The following is an 18,980-nucleotide window of genomic DNA, read 5'->3' as shown; positions in this document are numbered from 1 at the left end:
GTTACCGCGGCAACGGCCCGCCGTAAAGCGCGGCCGCGCGCCGCCTGTCGCGAAAGGCGGCCGGAAGCTCGCCCGGCTCTGAGAGGGGAAAAAGGCCTCGTGAAATGTTTTAAGGGTAAAATGTTATAAAGGCTGCTTTCTTAAGGCCGCTAGGGCACGGAAAGAGTGCTGGGCAATCTTGTCTCAGGCTGAGTGTTGAGAACCCAGCCTGAATGCTTGCGATGATTGCTCCTTGTGTGTGGATGGGAGGGCTGGCTGGGGTTGCCGAGGGTCAGCCGTGAAAAAGGCAGAATAATTTGGTTTTAGATGCCTGGGCAGTCCATTTTACAAACTTGTCTGCACGTGCTATTTGCAGTGTAACACCTTGCGTTAACCTGCTCCCTTTGAGAGAAAGGAAAGCTGAGCTGAAGCGTCCCTGTGGGTTTACTCGTATTTTCAGCCAATACATTCTTAATCCAGCATCCCCTTGTTCCTTCTTCCATCCTGCGCTGGATGTGGCGACCCACGGTCTGCCCTTCTGCTAACACTGACTTCCCACCTTCTGGGCAGCAGCGGCACAGCAGGAAAACAGCTCCAGGAACAAACTGCAGAAACAAAGGATATTCCCAAGATTCCCACTTCAGCTTGGTGGCCTCCATGTCACACCTGAGGGCACTGTGGAAAGAAAGGTGTTCCATTTCTCTGAAGGAATTCATGAACGCCTGTCGGGCTGGAATACTGCAGCTTTCTCTTGGGGAAAGGAGCAGTATTTACCTAGCCAAAATGTCAATTTCCTGGAAAACAGTGTAACGAGGATTCGTGTATCCCAGCAATATTTTCTGGACCCTGCATTGTGTTCCTTAGGCATCACCTTCTGTAATGAATTCCTGGTTGCTTTTATGTCTTCCTCGTCCTCATTCTCTCTCCCTATGTGCAATCACGGCAATGCACCTTTCCAGGCTGACCTCACATTTCCAGGGAAGGAAGAACATGGCAGTGTGCTTGGCAGTGATTTATTGTATCCCTCCCACCTTCTGCTGCTCATCACTGTCCTGGCAAGCAGCTCCTCTGGGTCCTGGCATCTGTCCTGAGCTGCTAATGGAGAGCTGACTTGGGATCCAATTAGCCTTTCCACTGCTGAGACACTTTTGTAAAAAGAAAGGAGCAAACCACCTATTTGTAATGACACCATTAACTTACCACAGACAATGGGGGGAATGCTTCAAACAAAAAGAGAGTAGACTGCATATTAAATTGGAGATTGGGAAAAATCTCCTCCCTCTGAGGGTGGAGAGCCCCTGGCACAGAGAAGCTGTGGCTGCCCCATCCCTGGAAGTGTCCAAGACCAGCTGGACGGGGCTTGGAGCAATCTGGGATAATGGAAAGTCCATTCAACCCCAAACCACTCTTGATTCCGTGATTCCATGTTCCCACGTGTCAGCGTGGTGCTGTGGTTTAAGGAGCCAGAGGGACCAAAAATGAGCGAGGAACCGCTCGCTAAACCACACCGTGCCTGTGCTCCAGGTGTGCTCCAGCTGTTGTGGGACGGCACTGACCCAGTCCGGCCTCCATAACTGGCGGGACACCCCTTTTTCCCCCCTCATAATAACAGGGACCTTGAACGGGGTTCCTCTCCTCCAAAAGGCGATTCCCGGCGATGCTTTTCCATCCTGCCCTATTTTCCTCCGGTCGGACCACGGGCTGCCGTGCCATGCCCCACCGGGCCGGCCCGCGGGGGAAGCCGCTTTCGGGGCGGGACTCCGGCGGGCAGGGACGGCGGCGGCGAGGGGCGGGCCGATGTGGCCGATGATGCCGGTGCCGGGGGCGGTGCCGGCGGTGGGGGCGAGCCCCGCCCGGCCCTGCGCAGCCACGCGGCTGTGGCGGCCCTTTGTTCCCGGGGGTCGGCGGCCGCCCCTCCGCACGGCCGGGGCGGGCTGAGCCCGCCGGGAGGCGGCGGGAGCTGCGGCCAGCAGGATGCCATGGGGAACTGCTGGGCGCAGTGGTGCTGCGGGCTGCTCCTGCGGAGGGATGCCGGCCGCATCCAGCGCGGCGGAGGGTGAGCAGCATCCAGCGCCGCTGCCCCTTTCCCCTCCCCGGGGCGGGGAGGCGCCGGGCCCGCCGGCTCCGCCTTCCCCGTGGGGCGCCGGGGGGTGGCGGGGTGGGCCGGGATGCGGGGTCGGGGTTCCTTCGGGGAGCGCCGGCGTGCCGGGGGGATGGAGGCGCCGGGAGCCCGCCGGGCTCGGTGCGGGTTGGGTTTGTGCGGTCGGGGCTCATGCGCTTCCAGGGTCAGCGGCTCCGGAGCCCCGGTGTTTTTCCGGCAGGAGGTGCCTAGGGAGGGTTTTCAGGTCACTTGCCAAAAGCCGTGCAGGCGGCCGTGCTTGTGCGAGAGATGGAAAAACACCCGGTTTTCTGCAATGTGATCTCGTCCTCGCCGTGAGTCAGAGGCTGAGCCGCTGTTGATAAATCAGGAGCAGAATGGTTCGGATGAACTCATGTCTGTTGCAGAATGGTTCCGAGCAATTCTTATCTCTTGGAAACGTGCGACAACCTGTTTCATTCTGCCACGAGCAGTTCACGGAAAAGCACATGCAAACAGGAAATGCTTGGGCTTTTCCCATATCCTGGATACCTACACTTCATTTATTTTCGATGTGTTAGGGTAGAAATCGTTCTCGGCAGATATGCTGGGCATTTCACATGATGCAAGCTCGTGGCCTCTTGCTTCACACCAGCTCCGGCAGGCGAGTCTCACCTTCCACACAAGCTGCTTCTCAGAGAGAGGGGTGAAAAACCAGGGCAGTGCATGTAGAGGATACCTGCTTGTATTTTTAGTGCTCCGCCAGAGGGGATGAGAACACCTCCGGTGCCTTGACAGCTGGCACTGAAGTAGCACTTTGTTGTGCTTTGAGAACACCAGGCAGTACTTGAAAGCCTCTTCCTGCACAACTTGAAAGCTTCTCCTTCCTGTGTGTTTTGCTGAGTCTCCTTCCACAGGCCATTAGCCTTTTTTCAGCAGGCAAATCCAGTGACAACTTTGGTGACAAATTTAGTGGCAATCCCTGCGTCTGTTAGTCCGACACCAGGCTGTCCTGAGCAGTGAAACAAACCTTACTGCCTGCTGCTGTATTGTCTAGTTGTTCAGGTGTTGCACAACCTGCCATGAAAGTCTGAGGCATATAAAATGTTCAGAGCACTGCTGGCCTCTGCGTTTCAGATCACATTTGTTTTCTGGGTGTGGTGGTGGTTTACAGAGCAGTGTCAGAGTGTTGAGGTTATTCTCCTTCCACTGAGCAGGGAATTCTACTAAAACCAAAACTGTAAAATGTGGTGTATTGTAAAGTTTGCAAGTTAGATTGATACCACCTCGTCCACATTTGGCTGTTTCTGGAGCACCATAATGTAAAAATGTAGCTTATCAACTTAATGATTACTGTAATCACTCATATCCTCCCCCAACCCCAGCTTCATTATTTTTAGATGCTCCAAGATTTACCTGTAAGAGATAAACTCCTAATTAAACAACGAAGTATGGAGTTTTTATATCCTGGAAGATTGTAAGTTGCCTTTGCTTGGAATAGTGCTGCTTTATATACCTATATATATATATATATATATATATATATATATATATATAGATGGAGTATGTGTATATATGTGTATGAAAAGTTAGTCTCTTTAATAGCCTCAGATATTGGAAGATTAATTTGACTGTCTCTATAGGTCCTGTGACCTGTCAGCTGAATTGTTTTCTCCAGGAGCTATCCATCTGAAAGTCTTAAAAAACAATGGAAAAGCAGAGCTTGGAGAATTGTAAAAGGTTTAAACATGCTCATAGGTTCTGATACTTCACTTGAAGCTTTGTGCAGGAGTGAAGCTGGTGGGTCTTCTGTTTGTGTCCCTAATGACCTCAGGCTTCCATAGCTGCCTTGAAAGTGGCCTCTGCTCTCTGGTTTCCCAGCAGTGAATCCTCTGGAAAAGGTTCCTGAGTGGCAGGAAAGGTTGTGCAACAAGGAACCAGTGGGTAGAGCAACAAGTTGCCAGGGGAGACGCTCCCCAAAGTGGCTTCCAAAGAAAAATGAGATGGCGATGAAATCTGATACGGTTAAAATAATTCAGGCTTTGGCTGCTGTGTTGCTTTTATTATTGTCACAGTGTTGGTGTTGGTTGCAAGTGCTGAAGGATCTTTTCGTGCAAGTAGAGAAATCCCTGAGGCCCTGGCTTTATCCCTTGTACCAGTCAGCACTTGCAACTGGAAACCCTGGTTTTGGAAACAGTTCGATGAAATGGATGTTGCACTGAAGAGTGTTTACCTTAAAATGTTCTTCTGGAGGGTGGCCAAACCTCCTTGGCTAGGTAAAAATGTATTCAGGGAACTTAACACTGTGGGGGGGTTTATAGAGGACAGGGCTAACTGTCCTCTGTAAAAGAATTAAAATAAAACAGGAAGAATTCTGAATAAAGAATCACGGAAGAAACCAATTCTCTGTATAAAATTAGAGTGTGAATTGAATTTTTTATTTTAGTTTAAAAGTATTGCCTTGACCTCTTATTGGATGCTTTTCCCTGAGGCTCAGCCTTCTGGATGTGGCAAGCTGTCAAAATAAAATGTATTGCTTAGCACTGGTGAGGTACAAGATGCCAGGAAAGAGTTAAGTGCCATGGTGAGCAACAGCATTTTCAGAAAGTGCCTGGAACAATGTTTTTTTTTTCCAGGAAAAATGTATTAAAGGGATTGCAGAACGTGCTGATAGTCTGTAAATGTCAAGTCCAGCATCCTGACAAGTGATTTTATCTCACAAGGGTTGTAGTTTTTTCCCCAGTTCTGTAGAAGGCATTTACATGCTTTTCCCTCTCCCTGCTGTAATTAATAAGTCAATGTGCTAAATACATGAAGATTTTGTTGTTATTTTATATTTAACATATTTTAATATTATTTTAAATTCTCAGGCTCATTTGCCTTCTGCTGGGTATGGAAGAGTCTTCTGCAGTCTAACTGTAAACTTATTTTTCCAGATCCAAGTATTTTAGAACGTGTTCAACAGGAGAACACTTCACTATAGAGGTGAGCACTTAAGTTTTTAGTTATTGAAGGAAAAGTGGGAAAAGCTGAGTCCTGGCAATGCCTTTGACACTTTTTGCAGTTTATGAGCACTGAAATATTCTGGGATGTTCCAGCCCAAACTGATGCTGGGGTTACCTTATAGTTTGTAGTATTTGTAGTCCACAGAGGTCCTTTCCCAGCCTCCAGATTTAAATCCTTTTTGCAAGGGTAGTGTAAGGTTAAGGAATAACCTGGTTTACTTTCCCTGAGTGCTCCTGTGCTCTGCAAGTCCTAGGCCAGCCAGACTGCCCCCATTACTGAGGATAACATTAATTATTGTAGTCAGTGCTTGGGCTGTTGAGAAAGTTGTGTACAGAGGGGGAAATCTGTTGTGCTGCAGAACGTCACATTGTGAGAGAGTGAGTTTGTGCAGCTTAGAATGCTTCTTTGTTCATTAGGACTCTTCTCCTGTTAGGAGGAGAAATATTGCCAAGAAGATCCAACTCTAAAAATGGAATTCCTCTGAAAGTTACAGTCCCCCTGTTAGAACTGGAGCAGTGCTTTTACAAGACACAGAAATATGCAATCATACTTGCTGTATGAGTATTCAGTGACTTGTTACACTGAGTTGTAAAAATTATTTCTTTTTCTCTGCAGTTTGAGAACCTGGTGGAAAGTGACGAGGTGAGTACCTGGGGCATCATTGTGAAACCTGCTTGTACAATCCTTAAAAATGGTTCCAACATCTGCATCTTCCTCCTACTTTAAGTTGAACTGTAGACTTAAATCACAGGGGTTTTTTTTACTTTCTGTTTTCCTTGCACTAGGAATATGAATTTAAGACTTTGGATAAAGATCTAGGAAATTTGTTTCGGGGAGTATGGGCAATAACCCATAAAGGAAGGGGGTATGATGGACTTTGGGAAGAAAGGAAAGAAAAGAAGAGGTGTGGGGAAAAGTGTGTTTGGGGTGACTCAAAGGAGAATTTGCTGCTGGTATAACTCTTGTGTAAGACTCAGCAAGTGCCCTTAGTCTGACAACAGAAATGGACCTGGCTTGCTCTGCTAAGGGAAGTTCTGGAAGTGCTCTGTCTTTACAGAAAATCAGACTTTTTTATTTATTTTAACAGGGGGAGAGCCCAGGAAGCAGTCACAGGTAAGACCTTGAGCCTGAGGACCTCTCCTTCCCTCTGCTGTCCCGCTGGGAACACTAAACAAAACAGAGTAAATGAAAAAAACAAGGCACAAAAACAAGTGAGGAAAAAAAAAAGAGAGGTTAGGACTGCAGTGACAACAATGTTTCTGTTCCAGTAGTTCTGTTAGCAGAGATGGTTCTGAAAATATGCTTTCTGTAAAGATATAAATAATATATATTGTGAGAGCAAGGAGAGACAGCACTGTCCTGAATAAGCTTTCAGGAGGAGCAGGCCACAAGCAGAGCCTGTTGGATGTGCATTAAAGGACTGGTGAGGAAAGACCACACAGATATGTCAGAGTGCAAATAAAGGGTTGTCATGCATGAATAATAGATGGAGCTTTTTTGTGTTTCCCCAGGCCTCTGACTGAGGAAGAAATTGCAGACCTGAAAGAGAGACACTACGACTCCATTGCTGAGAAGCAGAGGGTTGTTGATCTGAAGCTTCAGTCAGAGGTAAGTGGTCACAGTGAGAGTACAAGTGGTTTTTCCTCCAAAAATGTTAGGAACAGCCATGGACGCCAGGAGATTTCACTCACACGGAGCAATTGGGTTTTGTTCAGCAGTTGGTATTTTTTAGCCTACAAGGTGCACAAGTTCCTTCTTTTTAATAGCCTCTCTCAGCTGAAAAAATGGAATGAATAGGCTGGGTTTCTGACCAGGATCTCTTAAACTGGACCCTTTTTTCAGTGCAAGACCAAATGGGGAATATTCTTGATTCATCTTTTCCTGTGCTGAATTTTCTCCACAACTTTCTTAAGGGGAAAAAAGCACATATTTGTTATTCTGTTTTAGTGCTGCATCAGTTAATGGAATATGATGTGGAATACAATGTAGAAACTTGAATGAACCTTGCACTAGGAATATGAAGTGCCATTGAAATATGGAACTGAAAAGCTTTCAATCTTTCGCTATGCAATCCATAATAAAATAGAAAAAAGCATTACAGCAGTTTACTACTAATAAATGTTTTCTCAGTAGTTACCTAAATTTCTTGGGCTGTTTGCTTGTGGGGAGGGAAGCTGTTAAACCCAGTTAATGCTTTAGCCATAGTCAATTTTGTTTTATTTTGATTTTCTAGCTGCTTTTCTTTTGTTTTCTTGCACTTATGGCTTTAATAATAGGAAGATAGATAGGTTCTGCTTTTGTTAACCATTACTGTTTTGTTCATACACAGTTAGCCTTACAAGAGGAGAAGTTAAGACTAGAAGAGGAGGCTTTATATGCTGCACAACGTCAAGCAGCCAGGGCAGCAAAGCAGAAAAAGCTCTTGGAGGTGAGGGGAAAAAGACCCCAATATTTATGAGAGCCTCTGTCCTGTTCCCATGTATGCAGCCTTCCCTGATACCCTTCCCATCTCAGGAGACCTGACAAGGAGATGGCTTTGGCTTGCAAAGTAGAGAAAGAAGTCCAAGATGTGGAAGTGCAGCTGGTTGGAGCAGCTGAAAATCACCATAATTGTTTCAAACAGCTTCTGTCGCCGAGTAGAGATTTTGAACGAGTTATAATTTTAATCTATAATTAGCTTCACACTCTTCTTATATAATATGTAGAAGTTTCTGATCTTGAATGTAAAAATGATCTGTGATGGCTTTTGGGTAAAAAAAAAGACCTGAAATTAAGCACACGTTTAATTTAGACATCATTTAGACTTGTAGAATGTACTTTAGATATTTGTGCACTGTATTGCTCCTTATCTTTGTGTTTTCTATTGACCCTGCTCTGGAGTTCTCATCTAATTTCTGTGTCACTAAGTATAGCTCCCCTTTCACATTTCTCTCTCCCCCCTTGCCATTTGGTGTGGGAGGGTTAATTCTTTCTGACCTTTTTGCCTGCTTTTTTTCCCTTACCACTTATGATCTATAGAAAGCCAGCAAAAGTAGGTTTTTTTTTTTAATGGCATTACTGGTTTTTGTAGAAGTTCTGTGCAAGAAATGCTGTATTTCTTGTCTTTCAGTATTTTTAATGTGCACTTCTTTTAGTCAGGACCTAAGACAGAATGGATTGTAGAGATTTTAATTTCCTCTTGGTGTAAAATTAGTACCACTTATCTGCTGCTCAAACAGCCTCCTCAAAACCCATAAGGATTATAAGGATTTGAAGGAAGCGTTTTTGTCCAGATATGCATCGAGCACTTAGCCCTTCTGGATAAACTGGAAGCTATTTTGGAATGCATCACTCATCTCCCTGCTGTTTGTGGGCACAAATGGGAAAATGGCTTTTTCCTTGGAAGTGTGGCCTCTCTCAAAGCTCATTTGGCTTGCTGATGTTGCCCTGCTAAATGTCAGAGTCTGTAACAGCGGGGAATTTTAATATGTGTGTGTCCTGGAACTGGCAGTGCTGGATAGTGGGATGTGACCTGGCAAAACAGGGAGATAATCTAAATTGGGTATTATGTGGGTATAGGAATCCTAAAAGAAAATGGTTGTGTGTGACAGTAATTGATTTTGACAGATTTGTTGACGGTGTTGTGCCAAATTTCTGTCTGTTCCTCTCTGCGCTCTTGAATCTTTTCACCTCTAACCACCACAAAGTGGTATTTCTGCTTCCACTTTTTTTCCTCTACACTCCCCATTTGCACATTTCAACCTGCAATTGTCATTTAAATACCGAGATGCAAAATGTGCCAGAAAACAACCCCACCATCATCATCCTGGGATTGAAAACCACAAAATCCAGTGCAGTTACCTCCCCACACCCAAAGCAAAGAGCAGTTCTCAGATGAAGTTGACATTAGCAGAGTTATTAATACTTTTGGCCCTGCAAGGCAGCAAAGCTGTTATTAATATAGATGAAGCACTTAGTGCTGATGGAGACAGCCAGAGGAGATGGCAGCACTGCTTTGCACAGGGATGAAAGGATTTGTAGGAAATATTTATCTTTTAAATGGCAGGGTGGCCCTTCCTGAGCAAAAGAAATCCAACGTCACCCAGGTGTTAGTTGTGCACTGAGAACACATTAAGAAGACAGCAGACAAGACAGGTGCAGTCCTGACTGAAGTTCCTAAAAACTGATGGGTTTTTTGGGGGGTGCATAAAACAGGGTGAAGTGTTGAGAGCTCCGTTGTGAGTGTTCAGCTTTTTCAACCATTCGCTTCTCTTGACAGCAACGTAGGCAGCACAGGATAACACAGCAGAGAGCACACGCTGTCAACAATGGAGAGTTCCAGAGGTAAGAGAACAGCCTTTATTCCTGGTAACTCACAGCCCTCACTGTCTGTAGCCCTGCTCCTCATCTGGAAAGCCAGGGCATATTTTGGGTTCATTCTAGGTGTTGCTGGAGTTACCAGACTGCTGCAGGCAGTGCTACTCCCAGCTGCTAACAGAGACTTGCACACACACAAAATCCAGTGGTTTGTTTCAGAAAGGTGTTCATATGTGAAATTTCAGCTAACATAAAGTATTTTTATTGTTCAGGACCCTGTTTTAAAAACCTGATAGAAACACACTATTTAAATGGTTTGTGGAGTCAGCCCGTTCCTTCATTAATATTCTTAATTTTATTTATTTATTTATTAAATATTTTATGGGCTTATTTATTTTAAGTCTCTTCATTCCCACCTCCTGTGTTCAGGGGTGGTGGTGGGAAAAACAAGTGAAAAAAAAACAGGTGGAGAAATTTACAGTGGAGTGGTGTTTGGTTTTAGAAAAAGTTCATGTCCAGAAGGCAAGGTGGACAGGAAGAATTTTGCTATGGAAGCACAGTTCGAACAGGAGCTGAGAAAACTGAGTTGGAACTGGCCAGATTTTAAAAACAAAGGACTGCAGGAGCAGGCTTTGAATTTATCACTTAAAAAGTGAATTGAAAATGAAGGAGATTTTATCTAAAGTGATGGAAGAGGGGAAGAGTTGTTTTGAGTTAGTTAATTGATTTTTAACTTAAAATACTAATGGAAATTGAGCAGAAGCACAGACTGTGAGAGGATGTGATGAATAGGGATATAAAGGCATTTTGCAGATGATTTTGTAAATCATTTGGTTCGGTGTTTACGTGCTTTGTAGCACAGAGCTGGGGGCATGTGGATTAACATATTTTTCATGGCACCCTTGGATGTTTCTAAAGCTATAAAAATTGTGTTCTTGCAGCTGTGTGGCAGAGGAAGACCTCGATCCTTTCCTAAGGAGTACAAAATTCCAGTATGAAGCTTTCCGAAGCAGCAGTAAGTCTGCCCTTCCTTAGGCACACCTCTAAATGCTGAGGGACCCTGAGGGGCACAGAGTGCTGCTTCTTTTTCTAGATAAACACAGATTGTTTATTGTTTGATGTTTACACATACAAATATAAAATGTGCACACGTGTATCTGTAATTGGAACATCTGATAATGTTTTTATCTGGGAAATAAAAGGTAGTGGTGAACATTTCTTGTAAAGCCAGTTGAAGATGCAGATGTGTGTTTATAGCTTTTTAAAATCCTCCCTTGGCAAAGCAATTAGAATCATATTAATGCTTAATTTTTTCCTAATGAAGTGCAAGAGGTGAATTTGGCTGCCTGTACTAAAAAAATTCCACTAACATTTTAGACAAACAATTTGGTAAGCTTTTATCTGTAAGTTTTGGTGACAGTACATGACAACCACTAAGGTGGGGGATTGATGGCTGTGTGAGCAGTTTCGTTTTTTGGGGAGGAGAGGGTTGAGTTGGGTATGTTTTTTTTTTTTCCAGGTCTTCATACAAGCTCAGCTTACAGCGTATTAAATTCCTTTCTAGCTCTAATTAGGCAATATCTCAGTGATACTGACTATTAATAAGCTACTGATTACTCTTTGAACTGATAAAGTGCCTTTTCCAGAATTCCTGAGGTTTAAGAGGCCACAAAGCACAATGAAAGCTTAATTTAAAATTTTAATTTTGCATGTTTAACCTGAAATTCAAGTACATTTATGAATTAAAAATACATTATGGGTTGTTTTTTTTAAACAGGGCTTTCATCTGATGCCACAGTGCTGACACCCAACACGGAGAGCAGTTGTGACTTGATGACCAAAACCAAATCAGTGAGTGGGAATGATGACAGCACCTCCTTGGATTTAGAGTGGGAGGATGAAGAAGGTATTTATCCTGCATTTCAGCTTCATTCTGAACCCAAAAGTTAAAGATGTTGACAGTTTAAGCTGTGCTCATTGTAAGTTTGTCCTTTTCAAAAGGGAAGGTGATGTTAAACTTGTTTCTGATGGAGTTTCTGACAAGTTTGTAATGGTTAAATTACTGTAAATTATTTTTCCTGAGAAAATTCCTTATTTTTGATAAATGTGGAGATAGCCCTAATAAATGAATTCATTTATTAGGATACTCCAGTAGATAAATTAGTTCATTTCCCTGCATTTCGTGGAACTGACTTGTAAACTCCTGACAAAAGTCCTGGTAAAGAAATGCTGCCCTCTCGTGTGCCAGGAGCAGAAGAAGAGCTTGTTCTTCCTTTCAAAATGTGGAGGTTGGTCAGGAGCCTGACTTCTCTGTTTTGGGAAAAACCCTTATTACTTGTACTGTAACATCCACTGGGAACTTGGATCTGCATTCCAAGGAGTATCCCAGCAATGATACAGCAGTATCATTACTGCTGGTACAGGTGTTTTCTGCAAACTTTCCTAGTTGAAAGTGTATCCAAAATGTTGAGAGCTTGGCTATTGAAAGTCTCACCAAAAATAAGCAAGGGTTTGTTTTTTAGCTAATCCAATAGGTGATTAACATCTGTAATTACTGACAAAATCAGTGAAATCTTAGATGTAGCCCCACATTTCTCTACATAGAGAAAAGCAAGGCCCAATTCTTCCCAAGAATATTCTTATCACTTGCTGTGCCTGTGTTTGTGCAAAAGTAGAATGCAGTATGGAGATTGTTTACCCAAAGTGATGTTGTTTTGTTTCCTTGGCCTGTCAGGGCCAGGTGTGTGTGTGGGAACTGTGGGCTGGCAGTCACGAGATTCTGTGCAGTTGTGTCAGAGCTGAGTGCTTGGCAGATGCAGTTTAGATGTAATGTGACATAGTGTGATATAATACAGGATAATATAGTATAACAAAGTAATTAATTAGCCTTCTGCTAAGATGGAGTCAGATGCATCATTCTCTCCCCCTTGCTGGGGACAAAAATATCCCCTGTATCCCAGCAATGATACAGCAGTATCACTGCTGCTGTTACAGGTGTTTTCTGCATACAGTACTTCCTCTTCTGTTCACTAAACCTGCAAAACCTCTTAGTTGAAAGTTTATCCGTAAGGTTGAGACCTTGACTATTGAAAGGCTCGCAAAAAAAGCAAGGGTTTGTTTTTTAGCCAGTGTAATAGGTGATCAATATCTGTAATTACTGACAAAACCAGAGAAACCTTAGATGTCTTTGAGCGGTGTCCAGAGCCTTATTTTGTGTGGAATTAAACAAACTGCAGACCTTTCCCAGACCACTGAATCCAGCACCCGTCCAAACGCTCCCTTAGTTTCTCCTGGCAGACACATAAAAGTCAGGTGAAACCTCACACCTTTCCCGTGTGTGTGTGTTGCACGGCAGGCATGAACAGGATGATCCCGGTGCGGGAGCGCTCCAGGACAGAGGAGGACATCCTGCGGGCGGCGCTCAAGTTCAACAGCAGGAAGCCAGGGAGCCACCCGGCCTCGGCCTCCGACGATTCCAACGGGCTGGAGTGGGAGAACGACTTCGTCAGCGCCGCCGCCGCCCTGGACGACAACGGCAACTCCGAGTACGCCGGCTTCGTCAACCCCGTGCTGGAACTGTCGGCCTCGGACGTCAGGCTGGCGGAGTGCGAGCGCCAGGACAGATAGTGACCATCCCTGCCTGTCCCCGAGTGCTGGGAAGGGAAGTGGGACCCGCGAGGCCGCTCTGCTCTTTTGGAACCCGCTGCCCTTTTTCTGACGGGCGAGCGACGGGAGCGGCTCGCTGTCCGAATTCAGAACTAAGTGCAATTTTATCATCTACCTTCTCCACTTTTGTGAAAACTGTTGTGTATATTTCTGGGTATCTGGATTTAATATAAAATTATCTGCACTAAATTGGAGCTTCGTAGCTTTGACTTATCTATATTTTAACTTGCCTTTTTTTTTTTTCTGGATGATGTTTCTATTGATTTTGTTTTAAAATTCATCATTGGCCTAATATTTATCTCAGAAACAGTCCTCTATAATTTAATACAGTCCTCTTTAATTTAATACTTGAAGATAGAGAAATAATTTTAAAATATTTCTATCTCTGTGCTTTTTGACTTGCTCTTCAGCTGTTTAGAGGGTGCAAAAGCAAGAGCTGCAGAACAAATCTGACACGTGGCAAATTTGCAGATTTTCCCCTGTCTAGCTTAAAGCCTTCCTAGCCTTCTGTTGTCCTTTTCCCATTTATTTTATTTTTTAAATTCCTTGATGCCAACCTCAATGAACGCAGTAAAACTCATCAGGTTAGGTAAGGTGCCACCTTGTATAATAATATGCCAGACTTAGTAAGCGTGTGCTAGATAGAAAAGCAAAACCTAAATATAAATTCTCTTTACGTGTCAATTAAATGGGAATTTTAACCAGTGGAGAACTGGGAGGACCAAAGTCTTGTTTTCCCAGCCCCCCTGAACAGACCAACCTCTGTTGCTACATGGTCCTTAAAATTCTTCAGTTGTGGAAAATTTATAATTCCACTGGACCAGAACAGTTATGGAAAAGCAACATCCAGTGAGCAAACTGGGGGAGGGATGATGGCTCTGCTGCTGGCGGGGTGGGAAGAACAAGAACCTAAAGACTGAATTTCTACACCTGCATTTTGAAAAGAAAGAAGAAAAATTCATGTTTTAACAGCGTGTTAAAGTGCTCTGCCTTTCCTGTGCCTCTCAAGGGGGTGGTTAATCCTGCTAATACGGGCTGAAATCCAAGGAGGTGTTCAGTGACTGTGCCACTGCTGTCCTGTGCTGTGTGGTCTCCCCCCAGTATTCCGTGTCAATCTTACTTTTTAACAAAAGAGAACCTGCAAAGTACTTGCAAATCTCAAGCTTTCCCCAAAGTTTCAAAGTAAAGCCATTCTACTCTGCCATTATTTTGTGCAGCTGTCTTGTTTTTCCAGGGGGAAGAAGGGTGGCAGGGTTTAAGTTTGTTTTAGAGTAAAAGGAACACATTGTGGTAAGTAATGAACCTGCTCTGTCAATCATCAGAACTGAATTTGTTGGTGAAAGTTGTGTGAAAAATGTGGTTTAGCTCATCTGAAGCTATTTGGAATATTTGGGTCATTACAGTGTGGATAAGGAACAAAAATCCTGCCCACTGGGGTTAAATGTGTACAGACAACCCGAGAGAACAGATAAATCCTGTTGGTAACATTCCATCTCTTCATTTCAGTTGTAGCTATGTCACTGAAAATATTTTACTGCCATTATTTACATTTGCAATACTTGTAATGAGCTTTAAAGACCTGTACACATCAAATGCCTATTTTGGGTTTGGCCTAAGCTACTGCTGTGTGACTTCTCCTGGACATTTCTTTGTATAGTATATTCCTATGGGAGGGAAGGCAACTTCCTCAACCTGTAAATAACATGTTTTTTACCTGCTGAAACTGTCACCTCCCCTGCACTGGTCACTGCTCCTCCTGGCCAGGGAACATGAGGTGACCTTGTCCTGACCATGCCTTGAGGAAGTGAATTAGCTGACAGTCCTGCCCTTGGGATGAACAAGCACTGAGGAAAAAGGAGGCTGACTCCAGCTTTTTCTGTGATGGGCATGTGCTGTAGCCATGGTTGATGGTAACATTTGCAGAGCTCAGTGCACCACGCTGGGTGACTTTTGAAGTGATGCTCCATCTCTGTGGGTACTTGAGAAATGGAGGGATTCTATAAACAGCTCATGTGAAACAGTTCCAGGGTACTGTAAAATGCCTACCTGTACAAATTCAAGAGTCATTAAAATTTTCAGCAAGTCTTACATTTGGCAGTGTGGTATCTGTTGCTGGGTTTGTGGCAGCCATGTCAGAGTCCTGCTGAATCCCACAGTGTCCCTTTTGGGGACCTGTTGCAGAAGACCTGGGGAATTTGGAGCCCTTCTCCAGTTGGAAATGAGCGGCTGCACCCACGCCCTTTAAAGGCAAAATAACCTTCCTTGTGTAAATTACCTTCTGCTGGTCGGATCAATGTAGTGATAGGAGACAACCCATTTTTTAGTGTGCATTTTACACGGTTGATTCTTTTCTCAAGTAAATACAGCTGAGCAAGTGATTGTTGTTTGGAAACCACAGCCTGCTTCCAAGAGTGCAAAACATGGCAACAAAGTAATTTTGTCACAGAGGAGATGAACGGGCAAATCCGACATAAGCCTGTGAGTTTCACTGCCTCTCCCATGAGGCTTTCTGTCACTCATGGTTGGTTGCCTTAATCTCAGCTGTTCCTCCCCTCAGTTATAATTATGGTTTTCTTGGAATGATTAATGCTGAAATGCATCCTAATATTTAGGGGGTGATAAAATGGGTAACTCCTATTCTTCCCCAGTGTGTCTTTCAAGCAAGCTAAAATCCTTGACAAAATAAAAAAGCCAAATGCCAATGAAAAGCTGAGCCCCTGACAAAGAAAAACTTGACTGTAACAACCTGAGAAATACTTAGAAGACAAGAAAATTATAAGACAGGTTTGGGTAGAGGAGTAGAGGTAGAAAACTTTGTGAAAGTATTTACATAAATTCTTACCTTGGAGCAATGGCATTTTTGGAAAGCCTGGAATAGTGCCAGTGACAGTCTCTTATCTTGATGGTCCTGGAAGTAATTTTATTCTCCAAAAATTCTTTTAGAATACAGCTATATAACAGAGCAAACCCTTACTAGGGAACAAAATGTATTTATTGCAAAATTAATGTGGATTTTTATCCGCATTAGACCATGATCATCGATGCTACGTTTGTCTACATCACAAGCAAAAGTAGTTAACTTGCAAAAAAAAAATATATGTTAATTAAATAAGTAAAAATAAAAAAGAAAACTTGCTTTGAAGCTAATAAAAATATGAAAGGAAAAGTGTTTCTAAGTTGCAAAATCTGTGAAGTCACAACCTAGGCTTGCAAAAAATACTGTTTGGGATTTGGTGTGCAAAGCAGAGCACAAAGTATAATATGCAACAAGACATTGTGTCACCCCTTGGTTGGGACCAAACCCTGCTGTGCATGCTCTCTATTAACGCCTGTTAAATATCCCTCCAAGGCACGTGGTGGCCACGGCTCTGCGATTCCGTGGATTTGAGTGACCCCTTGTCTCCCACACCTTCCTGGGCATCAGAGAGCCCTCTGCGAAGGCAGTGGCAGGAATCCATTCCTGTGGAGCAGTGCTCTGGAATGCCTGTGCTGAAAACACCGAGCAAAGAAGACTGATGTGCAGCAGCCAGTGAGCACCACCACCAAGAGCCCCGGCCTGAGGTGAGAGCTGTGTATGCTGGAGGCTACAAAACCTGACCCAGCCTGCTCCTCCCCGCTAGCACAGCTCGTTCTCATCAATCTCTGTGGGGCTTTTGCCTGGGCCAAGAGGAAAGGAAGGAGAAACGCCATTCTCGGGTATAGGCTGCAGGGATGGCAGGCACCTTTCCTGTAAGATGGGTGCTTCAGCCAAGTGCAAGTGAGTCTCAAAACAATCCACGGCCTCCCCTTCTTGAATCTCCGCCAGGATCTGGTAGTCCCCGAAGCAGATGGTGCACCTCCAGGGCAGGTCGATTTTGTTCAGGTAACCCAGCTCCGTTTGGTTGACGGTCAGCTTCGTTTTCTTGCTCAGGTTCTTGATCTCGAAGGCGTACTCGGAGGAGTGGAGCTTCCTGTAGAACTGCAGGGAGAATTGGATGCGGGAGACGCGCGTGTCCACCAGGCTGTAGCGGCACAGGCTGGAGTCCCGGCCGAACTTGGCCGTGTCGTCCGCCCGCAGCTGCTGGCGCCGGCAGAAATCCAGGCAGCGGAACATCATCTTCTCGGCCTGCCCGGGGTGGTAGAAGGTCAGGTGGAGGCACGTCACTGTCTCCTCTGTTTCGGCCTCCTCGAAGGAGCTCATGCTGAGAGGAGCCCCTGGAGCCGGGAGGTGCCAAACCCAGGGCACGGAGTGGCTGCGGAAGCCAACAGACTGGTGTCAGCGTGGTGGCACCCAGATATTCCCTGTGCTCCTCTCCACTGACTGCACAGAACCTCCAGACACCTGGAAGCACAGGGGAGGGAGCTCAGCGGCCACGACTCACCGCTGCTGCCAGCAAGCTCTTCATGAGGGTCTCACAGGCAGATTTATCTTTGCAGGAAATAGTAATTTAGCAGTAAGATTTGCTTGATAGGCTTAAAATGGGGTTAGGCAGGACTGGCTGGGCCTGTGTGCTCTGCTCTCAGGTATCGAGAGATCTTTACCAACAGTCTGTCTGCAGGCAGTGGTAAATCAAATATTTATCAAGCGTTCCTTGGGCTCTCCGAAGTGACCTCTTGCACGGAAAAAGTGTTTAGAGAGTGACGGCTGGGACAGCATAAAAAGTGAATGTAAAAGGCTGGACTGTCCGCAAGACCTAAAAGAGGAATCATCACCACATCTAGCTATTTCCCCATTGTCTGCTGGAAAATCCCAGCTCTCTGCTGGTGCAGAAGTGCTAAGAAAAATTTGCTTTTCTTGGGTTTGGTAGTTTCGTGTTGGATTTTTTAAGTTTTTCACATGCAGCACAGAGACCACATACTTAGGAAACAAATTCTGTTCCAAAGCCTGAGCGACTGCAGTGCATCCTAATAAAACCTGAGACAGCTGAGGAAAGGCTGCCATCTGGTCAGTGTTTTCCTGCACTAAAACTGAGCCTTCAAAAGAAAAGCCTTACTATTTGAAAGCAGAAACCAGCAAATGAGTTCCCAGTTACTCACCAGGGAAACATGTGAGCAGCCATTTAAGTGGTATCACACAGTGCAGATGTTTCCACATCCAGTTCCCAATGTGTCTCACACAGCTCTGGAGCTCACCAGCTCCATCCAGAGCTTTATGAGCAGCTGAATCATCACTGCAATGAAGTGATGATTGTGTTTTGTGATGATGGAGTTGACTTGTGGTTTTTACACACTGCACCCAAACACCAAGCATAGTACATGGTGGTGTATCAGTGCATCGTTTTCTCTGCGAAACCTCAAAACTGCTTCCTTTGCACCTTTAACACAAAACCAGCCACGGTTCTGGCACAGTAGCTCAGCAACCTCAGCTCGGTTACTGAAGCAGTCGGCAACAGCACAGATGATGAGTGAAACACAGAATTTCCAGCAGAGCTCCCTTTAAAAAAGGTTAGGAAATATCATCTGTGCTTTTGGCAGGAATGCAGACAGACACCCTGCTAGCAGGTTACTCCTTGGCCATCTGTGAGCCAAGCTGTGGTGGCACCACCACCAGTCCCTCCTCCTTGTAGATTCCCCAGCTCTCCCTGGGAAGCTGGGAGCAGCTCTGTGGGCCAGGAGGGACTGTCCCCGTGTCCAGCTCTGCCCTTCCTTGTTTTGCACCAGTAAGGGGATATTACATGAGGCCATCTCTGGTGAAGGGGAAAACCACCGAGCGCTTCCATCGTGTTTGCAATTCAGCCCGCAGTTCAGAGACACTTCTGTGCCTCGCGACTTCAGCGCAAATTACTGAGTTTTACAGATGGCTATGTCAATTTTAAGAAAAGAACAGCCTCCCGCTGCTTCGGCAGCACCCACTGACGAACCTGGATCCCGGCGGCCCGCACAGACCCCGCTCCGGATCCACCATCACCTCAGGGATCCCCTCACGGCCGCCCGGCCCGGCCTCAAAGGCTCGCCGAGCGCACTGAACACTCCTTCA

General features: G+C 45.1%; 2 protein-coding genes across 2 annotated transcripts; one reads left to right on the top strand and one right to left on the bottom strand.

Annotated features, from left to right (window-relative positions):
• The first annotated feature begins 1,832 nt into the window (after positions 1-1,832).
• On the top strand, positions 1,833-15,045 carry AP1AR (adaptor related protein complex 1 associated regulatory protein). The gene is made up of 10 exons (XM_084204824.1): positions 1,833-2,035; positions 4,993-5,041; positions 5,678-5,704; positions 6,150-6,175; positions 6,574-6,670; positions 7,392-7,490; positions 9,321-9,385; positions 10,300-10,373; positions 11,136-11,264; positions 12,714-15,045. The coding sequence occupies exons 1-10, from the start codon at positions 1,959-1,961 to the stop codon at positions 12,983-12,985; spliced, it is 915 nt and encodes a 304-aa protein (XP_084060950.1). The 5' UTR covers positions 1,833-1,958; the 3' UTR covers positions 12,986-15,045.
• Positions 15,046-16,640: 1,595 nt separating this feature from the next.
• On the bottom strand, positions 16,641-17,204 carry TIFA (TRAF interacting protein with forkhead associated domain; the record flags this gene model as incomplete). The annotated part of the gene is made up of 1 exon (XM_084203824.1): positions 16,641-17,204. The coding sequence occupies one exon, from the start codon at positions 17,202-17,204 to the stop codon at positions 16,641-16,643; it is 564 nt and encodes a 187-aa protein (XP_084059950.1).
• Between the last annotated feature and the right edge of the window lie 1,776 nt (positions 17,205-18,980).

This window comes from Fringilla coelebs, assembly GCF_963513975.1.
Source record: "Fringilla coelebs genome assembly, chromosome: 4".
Classification (NCBI taxonomy): Eukaryota; Metazoa; Chordata; class Aves; order Passeriformes; family Fringillidae; genus Fringilla; species Fringilla coelebs.
Note: the sequence above shows the minus strand (reverse complement) of the source record. Positions and strands in the feature narration are given on the sequence as shown.

Excerpts from the sequence above, each read along its gene's own strand:
- AP1AR (XM_084204824.1), top strand. The coding sequence starts at position 1,959 with ATGGGGAACTGCTGGGCGCAGTGGTGCTGCGGGCTGCTCCTGCGGAGG. Across the intron at positions 10,374-11,135 it reads TGAAGCTTTCCGAAGCAGCA|GGCTTTCATCTGATGCCACA; the intron begins GTAAGTCTGCCC and ends TTTTTTAAACAG. Across the intron at positions 11,265-12,713 it reads AGAGTGGGAGGATGAAGAAG|GCATGAACAGGATGATCCCG; the intron begins GTATTTATCCTG and ends GTTGCACGGCAG.